This window comes from Apteryx mantelli, chromosome 1, assembly GCF_036417845.1.
Source record: "Apteryx mantelli isolate bAptMan1 chromosome 1, bAptMan1.hap1, whole genome shotgun sequence".
Lineage (NCBI taxonomy): Eukaryota > Metazoa > Chordata > Aves > Apterygiformes > Apterygidae > Apteryx > Apteryx mantelli.
Window position 1 is genome coordinate 209,469,446 of NC_089978.1, and position 12,699 is coordinate 209,482,144.

Below are 12,699 nucleotides of genomic sequence, written 5' to 3' on the forward strand. Positions count from 1 at the left end.
GAGGTGAAACAACTGCTTTCTATTTGACCCCATCACCAAATATAGCTATTACTTAAATACAGTTCACAGAAATTCTTACAATGCATTTCTCAGAATTTTTGCAATAGGCTCAATTCAAAAGAGCAAAATTACTTACCCTCATCCTTCCATTTCTTATTGCTGGTCCATCTTCTGCTAACCGCAACACATACAAATCCATTTTGTACTCCCTTCCTCCTCGAATACTAAACCCAAAACCTTTGGCTCCCTTCTCCAAATCAACAGTGAAATAATCAAAATCCTGTACAGACAAATAAAGAATGAAACACAATTAACCATACAAATTTGAATAGACTGATTTACATTCAAGAAAATACATCTCTTGAGATGCACAGCTACCCAACTAATATATGCAAATACACCTTCAAAGTACACTTTTGTACTGGCAAGAGGGGTGAGATCAGGAGTGCCTATTTTGGCCATTAAAAAGAGGCTTTAGCAAAATGTAGATGCCTAAGTCTAAATTATCCAGAGAGGACATCATCGAGCAGTTGCCTGGTGCCTTAAACTCTCTAGGCTGGTTCCACACTCACCTTCAATACAGTATTTTCACGGCAGCCAAGTGCATTTATGTCTATGCAGAAGTGCTTATTTGGCAAGTGGGGAAGCAGGCAGTTCCTGTATAAGGACCACAGCAACCCTGAAATTAGCAGGAGAAATGCCACCTAAATTCCCATAATGCAACATGGTCAGCAGGTTGGACTGCATGAAGTTCACACAGGGCAGCAACTCTGCTCATGGCAGCTAAAACAGGTGCCTTAAGGAGGAGGTGGAAACTGGAAGATCTGAGTTCGACCCTTTGAGTTTGACCCTTGATCCTGCAGGGACTGAGATTTGTTTCTCCAGTTTTTCTTTGCTAAACCCTAACTGAGAGCACCATCGAGGGGTTTGGGTGGGAACCTGCTCCGTTGCCTCTGGTCCATCTCTAGCCACTAATGCAAGGGCACCAGCATGAAAACAAGAACAAGTTTGACTTGTGTAGACTAGTGATTAAAGAATTAACCTGGTGACTGTGAGAAACATGCAGCTGAGGCATCTCTCAGATGCTAAGAAGCGTCTTGTAGGACACAGGCACAAGGGTGGGTATTTGCTTTTGACATGCTGGAATGCATAATCTTTTCAGAAGATCCTCTGGATCCCATTCAGAAATTTGGATATTTTCATTGATACTGTTTATGCGTCTGACTTTGAAAAAATGGACATAAATGTGACATCTACATTTGGTTTCAGCACATAGTGTCCAGAAATTTAATATTTTTCTGACCTCTGTTATTATCTTCCTTTATGTAAGGAGAAAGGAGGACTTTTTTCAAAGTCTGAATTTTGGGCTAATTCCTGAGACCTTCTGAGAGATCAGTAAATGTTTGCCATCAGCAGAGTCTTGTCCAAGGTAAGGTAACCATTCATCCAAGGTTTATTTTTGGAATTTGTGAGATCATGCCTAGTGTCAAAGAAACTAGTGGCACAAGCTAGTTTCTGCTCATGCAGACTATTACTAGCAGAAAAATAATTTTATCAGTCAGGATTCACCTTTAATGTTTTTTGTAATTTTTTCTGATTAAATGAAATCTTCATTTTCAACCGTGCTGTAGAAATGCATTTTGGTCTAACTACATCCACTGTACGATGACTGGATTATGCTCCTAGGAGACCAATACTTCCCCTGCTGCGGCAAGCGCAGCCTATTTTGGAACTTTTATTTTAACTGTCCAGTACCTTAAAAATAGCATTTATCTAACATTCTAGTCATACAGTTATAAATGTAGTGTTATTTTATAGATCCCATAGTTCTTCATTAATAGTAATGATTCTGAAATAATTTTCTCTACAGAGAAATAGTAGCTCAGAGGAAAAAAAGAAAGAAAAAGTATTTTTTTCTTCTCTAATGTCAGCCGCTTGGATAGTACGTACTGTCTCTCCCTTCAAAACTTACTGCTTTCTGTTGAAGAGTGCTGTAACTATTTCAGTTTGTACCTGGGGCTGTCTGTAATCTGAGAGGGGGTATTGCCTGGTGTCCGGTGAATGCTGCCTGTAATCCAGCAAGGGCGGCTGCCTGTAGTCGAGAGGGGGTGGCTGCTGGTAATCCATTACTGGCGGGTGCCTGTAGTCCAGCGGCGGTTGCCTGTAGTCTGTCGAAGACTGCCTGTAGTCTGTAAACGGAGGTTGCCGGATATCAGGTTTCACATCCTGCCTTGCTTTTACTTCTGACCTATAACTGAGCAAAATGATTGCGTTTCAGAAAGCAGCGGAACATGAAAAATATGTATTGCTTGTGATATTGAGGAGTGAAAGCAAATTGCCTGGCTACAGAGTTGTGTAAAATAAATTTTCACAGAAAAGCAAAACTTTCTAGGATAAACAGTAGAGGCATCCAAAATCAGTGACCACTTTTGAGACGTGGGCATAAGCAGTTTTCCCTCAGGTCATTCTGTACGATTTCCCAGCTGGTATCAGCGAGATCAGGATTAGGCTCAGAGGGACAGGAGCAGGAAAAGCATCCCGATTCCCACTTATCTTGACTAACTGAAAGAAGAAACTGCATTAAAAAAAACCCCAAACCAAATACACACTGCAAAATAATCCACTGAGTTTATGAAGTGCTTTTTCTAGAATGAAGATTTCTATAGAGTAAACAAAAAAATCAGTGTAGATACAGGCTATCCCCCCGTGTTTTATTGACACAAACTATTATTACTGTGAATCTCCTACATTTCAATGAGGATAAATTCTTTGTTCTACTCATTATCTTTTTAATAAAAGGTATTCTTTGATATAACATCTGTTAACGTAGAGTATATTGCACACTCCCCACAACACAGTCTGGCTACAAGCCCTAACAGGTCATACTAGTAGCTACACACAGAGGTGTCACTGAGTAAAAGGAGAACAAATTTGGTTAATGAAAAATTAATAAAAAATATAATTTTAATTGATAGATGGTTGAAAGAAGACGATTCACAACATTTCAAAAAAAAATTGACTTTCTGTAGTACAGAAATTAGTTACTCAGATGGAGATGAGTGGATTCCTTACCACCGTGTATGGTGCTTCCCCTTCCCCACAAAAATCCTTCCTGCCTCTAAAAGGGAAATCAGTGCATAATGTCATTTCTTACCTCAGTTAGGTAACATGCTGAATGTGCCTTAAAGGAAATCCTGAACACATTTAGTAAGGTAGTTCTGTAATAGCAGTTTGAATTAGATTTAATGAAAATCTTCACATAGTAGATGTCTCTACAGTTTAACCACGGGTGCAGAAGAATGTATTTTTTTCTTATATATTTCAGACTCTGCTTTAATAAGGGTCTGGAAGCTTTTGGCCATCAAGTGACCATGTACATATATGTACACATACAGACACAGGGAGGTATATAGACTGCGAAAGGGATTTTGAAACAAACGTGTTGATTCAAATTCATTTGACACCTGGAATGGATGACACCATTGTTTTTGTTCATGTTAATTTACCTCTGAAAAGACAACGTTCAACAAGCTAAACATTTCATAATGTTTCAGATATAACATTTCAAAACTTTGCTACTTTATTGGTACAGTTACAGTAACATTATGGCAGATCGTCCCACACACTAGCTTTAATTAGCTGGATGTCTCACCAGACAAGAAAAAAACAGAACGATTTCCCTTTGACTTCTCTGAGAAGATGAAAATAGCCTATGGCCACACATACTCTTAAAACCTGTACATGGCATCTGTCATAAGACCTGCATGTATACATACAATCTTCTTATTTTCTTTACTTAGTGGCATGATCCTATGTAACAAGAAGACTGAGAACAAACAGGTTACTGTAATACTAAACCTCATTAATATGGAAAGTAAAAATACCAGTTATAATTCCTAAAAATTTTAAATATCTTTTAGTATTCTAACTTTGACTGATACAGAAGTAATGTATGTACAGGTTGTAATCTAACTTGTAAAATGAGGTGAAATGTGATACTGTATCAGCTAGCAATAACGGACTTTTTTCTGGAACGAGAATCATCCTTAGGCAGGTTCCCAATGTACTACCACAGCTGTATCCCGGCAGATGATGCTTTTATTTACAGTTGTAGTCATTGTAATTCTTGTTGGATATGTAAATAGTGACATTATCAATTACAGTTTATGCTTTTCAATAAAACTATTACATAATTTGTTTCTGGAGGTTTAATTAATATAGTTTACAGGTCCCCTCTGAAAATCCCCAATTCAGTAGACATTTATTACTGATTTACAACTGCCCAGAGAGGCTTTTGTGAAAGTTTTGCATTGGATTTTGCCAAAAGCATATCTTTTGTAGGAGGTGATAACTTCTGGAGAAGTATCTAATGAAATAATAAAGAAAAGGAATTTGAAAATTGTGACTAAATGAGAGAAAATTATTTTGGGCAAGTGAAAATGCTACATCTGTTAAACAAGGTGAATTAGGGGGCACAGTGCCTGATTCAACTGAATACAAGTACTTCTGGAAGCAGAAAGTTAAAATTTTATAGCTGGCGCCTACTATTTGGGGATGAGGGTCCTGACGAGGTATGTTACTTACTGAAGATTAGCACAGAGACAGTCAGCGTAATCAGCCTCATTTAACAAAACAAAAATCAATCCAAAGACTAAATAGTGCTGTTTGGAGATCACAGAAAGTTAAATATATAAGTTAAAGTCTGTGTTAAATGTATAGACCTTTTAATACAGCTGGTCACAACATTTTTATCCCCCACTATTTCATTTCCACTGCAGACAAACTTTGTCAATGCTTATACACATATTCCACATGTATCAGAAGACAAACTAGAGAAATTGGCTGGAAAATGACACACTGCAGATAAAACCTGTTATAAAAACGTCTTCACGGCTCCAGAAGTCTAATGGGCAAAAGCAAACGACATGTGTAAGCTAATTAAAAGAAGAGCACCACATCACCAGTTATGGATATATCCATGTTTGGTGAGTGTTAGAGATTATAAAAAAGTACGTGCCTGCCCGTGAGATTATCGGCGAGGAATATTTCAGTGTTGAGCCCTTTGGGAAAAACACGATGCTGGTGGAAGATCGAAGAGGGCGTTTCGTGCCTGCAGCCGAGCAGGACTTACGGATGAAGCCGGCAGGCCGCGTTCCCGCGGCGGCTCGGCATCGCTAGCGAGGGCGCGTGGCCCGCAGCGGCGGCGGGGGCCGGGGGGCCGCTCTTACCTGTTTTCGTGGCCCTGGAGCTGCAGGGGCTGCGGCGGGGGCGGCGGGGGGCCGCCGGGGCTGTGCGGCGCCCCGGGGCTGTGCTGCTGCGCCAGCGGGCTCTGCTTCTCCGAGCCGGGCGCCGAGGCCGGGCTGCTCAGCTCTGCGGAAGGGGAAGCTGCAGGTTAGAGCGTCGTGCTGTGGCATTTCATACAGGGCAACGGTAGGCAACAATCCTTTCGGGGTCCCGCGCTCCCTCTGGAAATTTATGCTTTGGCGCTTCTACCATCTGGGCTTATAATTAGATTTTAAGACATCTGAACTTAATGGGCTCCTGTTGATATTCTCTGAGATCTGAAACCTTGGTCACTTCTGTAATTCCCGCTGACACCTTCATTATTTAAAGCCCAATTGGACTGGGCAAATGGCTTCCATGTTTCATGGTCTCTTTTAAAGCCTAGAAATATTGATATTTGGAAACTTTTCATTTTGAGAGAATGAATGATTTTATTGCTTTCACTGCTATTATGGGATGACAGACTGTTGTCACAGAAGCTAAAACACTGCTGGGTTTGTGTTGGCTCCTGCTGTCTTTGAGCTCAACAAGAGTTTTTTCTCTTTTTTAAATCTTGGGGGACTGTGAACAGTAAAACCAATCTCAATAAATACTGCCTAACCAGCTAAACTGATGCTTTATTTCACAGTATTGTGCCAAATGACCAGGGATTCACATAGGAACACCTCAGAAAACCAAAGTCCCTTTTCTAAACAACATATAATTCAGAGAGACTGACAGCCTGGGGAAGGGAATTTGCCCCTGTGGCCTTGTTACAAAAGAGAGAGGCCAAACTTCCCGCAGGTTCCTCCTGCCCTGGGGAAGATGTATTTGGCCCTAAGCTTATATCAAATATGTTTCTCCCAACATCCCGGCAAGGTTATGCTGCTCAGCATTTACCTACTACTAAACGTGGGCGAGAGAGTCTGTCCACGAGAGGACGGAGCGCTGCAGGAGTCATTGCACACACATTATCTGCAACAAAGATGCACGTTATGTTTTCTTACTCCTACTTGCAGCTGAATGAGTTAGGCCATTATGGCACAGTGCAAAGTGTCCAGAATGGACATTACTGCGTCTGAGTAATCCTAGGAGAAACAGGTATGTGCGATCCAGATCTTGGCTAGTTTCGTATTTGAATCTAGTCTGAATTTTGAATTATTTTATTTTTAAAATTAAAGTTTGTCCCCATGGCTGTATGTTTCTAATGGCTCTCTAATTATTTAATTCATGTTTATAATTATTTTAAAAATTCTGGATTCTTTATTAAAAATCTCTTCAATTTAGGCTAAATTGTCAAAAAAGCCTGTGTATTTACTTAAAATGCTCCTCCTGCAGGCATATGCAGTGTCTTTACCATGCTTAGGTCTTGACTGCCCATTTTGCATCTGGGGGTCTCTTCTGTAAGGTGAAGTTTCACAGACAGAGTTTGGGAATATTATTCCTCATCCCTACATTACTCTCATAACTATGGATGAACTAGTCAAATCATAAGCTGCTTCTAAAACTGCTTTGCATTTATATGGTATTTTTCACCTGAAAGTACATTATAGAGCTATTAATTTTTTCCCTAATTCTATAAACTGGGAAGCTAATATCCAAAGATAAATGATGTGTCCAGTGTCACACAGTGTAACAACAGAGCAGCCAGGCCTTGGACACAAGCCATTTCTCACCACTAGCACCCAAAGTTCAAAACAGTCCAAACTGGATGTGTAAATCTTCTCCCCGCTTTGGAGAATGTTTAGGAGCATCTCCTGAATGGGGCAGAATTGTCCTACTTCTGTACGTTTATAGGTTTTTTGTTCACTGAATTCATTTAACAAAGTAAGTAAGTTCTCTCATTTGCAGTCCATGGCCAGTGTCAGACTATTTCCTTGTCCAATTGCTGGATTCAGCAGAAGGAAGCAGAGGCCAACTAACCTGAGCGTGGATCATTAATTACTCTGCTTGCCGTACGTGGCATTCCTAGCTCTGTTAGTATTTGTTGTTGAGCTGTAAAGCCACAGTCTCATTAACACAGTACTATTCATACACTGGCATAGCAGCTCTCCAAACTAGAAGAAAACCTCTGAAACCGACCCCAAAACTCCCAACCGCATAACAAGTCTCTTGCCTTATCCTCACTCTACAAAGGAAATATTTTAGAGTTCAGTTCTTTCCTGCCTTGTGCACTTACAGTGAAAGTGTGGAGGAAATGACCAAATCAGAACTCTTCCCCGGCATCACTCTGTTGTCACAGGTAGCTGAACATGCCTGGTGGCAGACCTGGAGTCCCTCGTGAGTCACTTTGTGTAAGGGTTTGGTTTATAGTGGGATAAAAGGCAATGAATGATAAAAGGCACCTCTCATAGGGTGCTTTTCCATGTAGAAGACGATTCTTCCAAAAGACAGTAAAACCAGCTCTCCAGTACTCTGCTCTCTCTCACGTTTCTCTGGGGTCTCTTTAAACACCAGTTCATAACTAGAAATAGTTTCAAGAATTTGGATTTTATTCTAGCTAAATCTAAGGCTGTAATTTCCATGCACTGTATGTTACAGCTGAGTATGTGAAACAAAAGACATTCTTTCAAGCGGTGACATAACTCAGGCTAATTGGAGGCTACTTAAAATTTTCTTCCTGTTTTTAAGGGCCATTGACTTACCCTCCTGAGGAATGATGCGAAGTGTTACACTGAGACCTGCATCTTTAATTAGTTTCACAATATCTGCATGAGGCATGTTTATAATAGACTGGCCATTCACAGCTAAGATCCGGTCTCCGACTTTAAGTTTTGCACAGCGATCAGCAGGACTTCCATCAATTATCCGCCCTATTTTATGGGGTACAGCTAGACAAGGAAAACAACCACAGTTAACATATGCTGCAATAAGTGATGATGATCTTCACAAACAAAAGAAAGTAGCCTCATTTGGAGGAAAGCTCCATGTGAATTAAAAAACAGGTTGTGCATAAGCAAGTTGTTCTTACACAGTATCATTTGCATTAACCCAGTATAGCTTTCATTAAAGACACAGCACCCAGATGTGCATATATACATGGCACATACACATGAAGTCCAAAATCCGTCCACAGTTTGGCTGGCTTACAAACCTGGCATGTAACAAGATAGCAAGCAGATCAGGAGAGGAACAGGGCATTGCAACAGTGAAAGGGATAAATGTGCACAAGAAGCAGCAGTCATAAGTTGCCTGCCACCTCCTAGTTTGCACAATTCCTTTATCTGTATATTACAGCAGAAGCACTGCAGGCATGACTTACTTCATATACAAATAGATTTTATTACTGAAAATACCCAGGGTTCACTAAATTGTTCTCCTCCTCCTTTCAGATATGTTAGTTGATAAATACAAATCAGACCAGAGATTTATTGAGATGTGTAGCTTTCTACTTACGTACGTGCCAGCATGAAATTACAGGCAATTATGAGCAGCACAGAGACACAGTTACGTACGACAAATAGATCCCTGCACACATACATTCTCAGAACATTACAAATCAACTTTGCTTCTCTTTTTGCTCTTCTTTGTGGTTTTCCATCTTTCTGTATGCTCTGTGCAGTCTCCTGTTCTCTCATTCTGTCTTTTCCCTCACTTCCCAGTGGATTTTCCAAATATTACTTGCAATCTTTCTCCCACCATTTGTTCCCTACTCTCCTCTGTTTTTCCCTAAATGGATTTACTACAGCTGACTCATCCCTCCATCCAGGCTCAAAGAGCGCACTATTTTTCTTTTTCTTTATTACTCATAAATATGCTTATTGTAATTAAACTTAACTATGTATTCTGTTAATATCACAAAGGTGTGCAAGTATCCCCTACCAATAGCACACTTAAGTCTTGGCAAACTTAGCACAAAGCTATTAGGCCTCACTAACCAAATCCAATTGGTGTTTAAAAACAGTTGTTTTATTTATTTTTTCTTTAAAACAATATATTAAAAATTCTAACATCTAAAGAGAACTGGAAAAGGCAAAAGAAAAAATAAATTAAACAGTTCTGGGGAAATAGCTAGGCTATCAATGCTCATATAAAACAAATCACTAACAGAAGATGTGTTCAGAATACTCCATCACTGCAAAACAAATTTCTCAGCCCTGTGATAAACATTCTCTGAAGGTGGTGGTGACAAACACATATTGCACATCTTAGACAAAGTCATGACACACACACCTCAAAGGGACTTTTGCTTGTAGCATGGACGAAAGTGTTGTTCCCAGTGTTAAAAATTAATTTTCTGAGAGCTAAAAATATAAATGAGTACTCTGAAGTGCAAGTCATAATCAAACGGCATGCTTCTTCACTGTTAAAGTTCATGCAAGAATACAAATTAAATTATGGCTTTAGTAATACTGACACAATAAGCGTACTTCAGAAATGTCTTGCTGCTCAGGAAATAAGTACCCACTTTTTATCACAGTGTTTGTACATTAAAGTAAATGAAATATGAATAGCCACATTTTGTACAAAACTTACTAAAACCAAAGCTAGAGATAGAAGGGCCATGAAAGTCTGATTCACCTCCAGATCCAGAGAAAAGGGAAGGGGGGAGAAGGAGGAAGAGGAACTTGTTTTCCCCTTTTTCCTCCTCCGAAACCTCAAGGCCTTTGCATCCCTGAAGGATGTTTCCACTCTGGTTGTTTTGATATCACGGCAGCCCTTTCATCCTCCCGTGCAATGCAGAGGAGTGATGCTCGACGACGTTCAGAACAAAACACACGTCTGTCAAGGTACCTTTTCTATTGCACTTTGGGTTTTGAGGATTTAATGCTCCTGCTCTGAGGTTTTATAGGTTCAATGTGTTGCCATATTTTCTTGCTGCAGAATGGGGTGTGGAAAGCTTTTGTAGGAGGAGGCCAAGTCTCAGGTACCTATCAGGATTTGCAAAGGAGACGGTACATTATACCATGGTTTCAGGGGCAAAACCAGTGACTTACTAACAAAGGTCACAGCAATTCAGCAGAGGCTGGGTGCTATATTTCTAGGTGTTATGAGAGGAAGTTCATCGCAGCAGCATCCCAAGGAGCTTCTGGTGTCTGCTTGCTCTCCCCGGTGGAGATCTGCCCCGAGTCTCCTCTTAAGCCACAAGTCCCACCTGAGTCCACGCTTGTTGGCTGAAGGGGAGGTTCATGGGACTTATTTTCAGGCATGAGTCAACTCCAGTGGGATGCAGGGGTGCATCAGGGATGCAGGTTATTTGATGTGCAGGTTGTTCATGGAAATAGGATTGCTGGATTTTAGAAAACTTTTAACTTTTAAGAGCCTTTGAGGGTGAAATATTTAATGGGAAGGGATAAGGAGCTCTTCTCACATGGGATTAATTAGGTAAGAGCTAAGGAACAAAAGGTAGAAATGAACTGTGAATTTTTGTAATTGAGAAATTTTATTGTTCAGAACGGTCACATCTAAAACTGGCGTGGAAGAGCTGTAAAATTGGCAGTACCGAGTTGGCTGAGTGAAGTGGCAGACAAAAATCTCATGTAAAATAATGCAAAATGATGCACATGGGGAAAAAATTACCCTGGCTAAGCTGAAGCAGGGATGGGCCCTAAATTAATGATTGTAGCTCAGGAAAGGAAACTTGTAAAAAATGCAGCTAGTTCTCTAAAAACATCACCCAAGTAAAATAGTAAATGGAATTTTAAGAGTTTGGAAAAGAACAGCAACAACTATTGTTAGTCTATTATTGTGCACCTGCAGTCTGAATATTGCTGATAGTTCCAGTATCCCCATCTCAAAAAGCACAGTGTTGAGTTAGCAAAGTTTCACAGAAAAACAGCCTGACAATCAGAAGCAGAAAACCACTTCTGTAGAAAAGAACGCTACATGAACTAGGTATCTGCAGCTGGAAAAGAGACCATGGGGAGACAGAATGATAAAATCACAAATGCAATGAAGAAGATGAACAGGACACAATTATTCATCACTTCTGAAGGGGATTAACCAATGGGATTACTACGCAGCAAAGTAATTTTTTTCATGCAAAGCACAATGGCAATTATTACACAGAAGAATGGATTCAAAAAGGGATTAGACACGTTCCCAGTAGGTAGGTCCACTGCTGATTAAATTGGACACTTCTGATTGCTGCAAGCTGAGGACATGCCTGGGGAGGGCTGGGGTGGCTGCAGACTCTTGGCTGCCGGCTCCGCGCTCTGCAGTCTCACCCAGCACCACCTCTGCTTCTCAGGATGATGCTTTCCATGTTTGGCATTTCATTAGGGCTTTGCTAACATGGCATTTTTCTCTTAGCTCCTGTCTTCAATGTTTTATTTTTAGCTAAGCAGAGCAATTGTTAACCTAACCCTTTAGAAGTTGACTTGACTTGACTTGGTAAATGATTCCACCTGCCCTTAAAGAGCTGCACTAATCTATTCACACCTCTTCTAAGATTCATCACAAGTTGTTGTCCGAACATATGTATATTTTGAACAGTAGCATGTGTCTGGATTAGACTCTGTAGAGGATTTGATCCACTTTTTTCCACAGAGGTATCTGAGCAGTATTTAGTATTTGCAGGCTATACAAGAATCCCATTATTCAAGGCAAGGGTGAGCAGAGAAACTAAGCTGCCCCTTTGCAGGACAGTTAATTTCTTAGTTGTTTCAGACTACAGAATGGATGAAACTACGCAGGAAAAATATTATGATAAACTGTGTTTTATACAGATTTTTAACTGTTGAAATATGGGAAATTAATGAGACAGTTTATAGGTATATAAAACATACAGTCCATCAAGGTATGTATTATGGTTATTTTTTTCTAATATTATCAAGTCATCCAAAGTGTGATACTGATCAGTGATATATACGGATGTTTAATATAAGAAAGGAAAAATGCTTCTAGGGCAGAAGTTATAATCCTAGTGGAGAATAACAGTGCTGCAGAAGCAGTTCCTAACAACTGATCTCACGAGGGAATCTATTTTTTTCTACTGTGCGTTTATAAAAAGTGAGTGACTTCAGGGACATTTGAATCCTGAGAGCACCAAAGCTTCTAGGATTTTTGATGCCATCAGCCTCTCACACTGAATCTCCCTCAGCTATTTAAAGCATTTGTGTCAGGAGCACAGACTGACCCAGCACTTGCAGCTCGCAGCTGCTGCTTTCCCGGGAGGTAGCTAAATGTGCAAGGATGCGCTCCAAACTCACTTCAGAACAATCAAAAGACAACCTAAATTCCAAAATTAAGAGACAAAAGGTTTTAAAAGGAATAAGTGTGTTTAGAAATTGGGTAAAGTCTACTTCGATTAACTTACTGATAACTACAAATTCATGTATATATATATTTTTTTCTTTGATAAAATCATCCACTTTTACTCTAAATTAACATCTCTTCCACACTTTCATGTTATAGAAAAGACAGAATAAATCCTATGGCTGTTTGTACCTGGGGGTCCATACGCTTGGGTCAGCTGTACACAAAGCCAGAGTAGTT

The 12,699-nt window shown here is 40.0% G+C and overlaps 1 protein-coding gene across 3 annotated transcripts in view; it reads right to left on the reverse strand.

The window, feature by feature from the left end:
• MAGI2 (membrane associated guanylate kinase, WW and PDZ domain containing 2) overlaps positions 1 to 12,699 on the reverse strand; it is a 781,658-nt gene that overhangs the window by 43,990 nt on the left and 724,969 nt on the right. For all 3 annotated transcript variants that reach the window (XM_067316830.1, XM_067316827.1, XM_067316829.1), the window contains 4 exons: positions 7,908 to 8,093; positions 5,229 to 5,370; positions 2,014 to 2,254; positions 137 to 280 (listed from right to left, as the gene is read on the reverse strand). In XM_067316830.1, the coding sequence (XP_067172931.1) occupies positions 137 to 280; positions 2,014 to 2,254; positions 5,229 to 5,370; positions 7,908 to 8,093 (713 nt within the window). The remainder of the gene's footprint in view (positions 1 to 136; positions 281 to 2,013; positions 2,255 to 5,228; positions 5,371 to 7,907; positions 8,094 to 12,699) is intronic.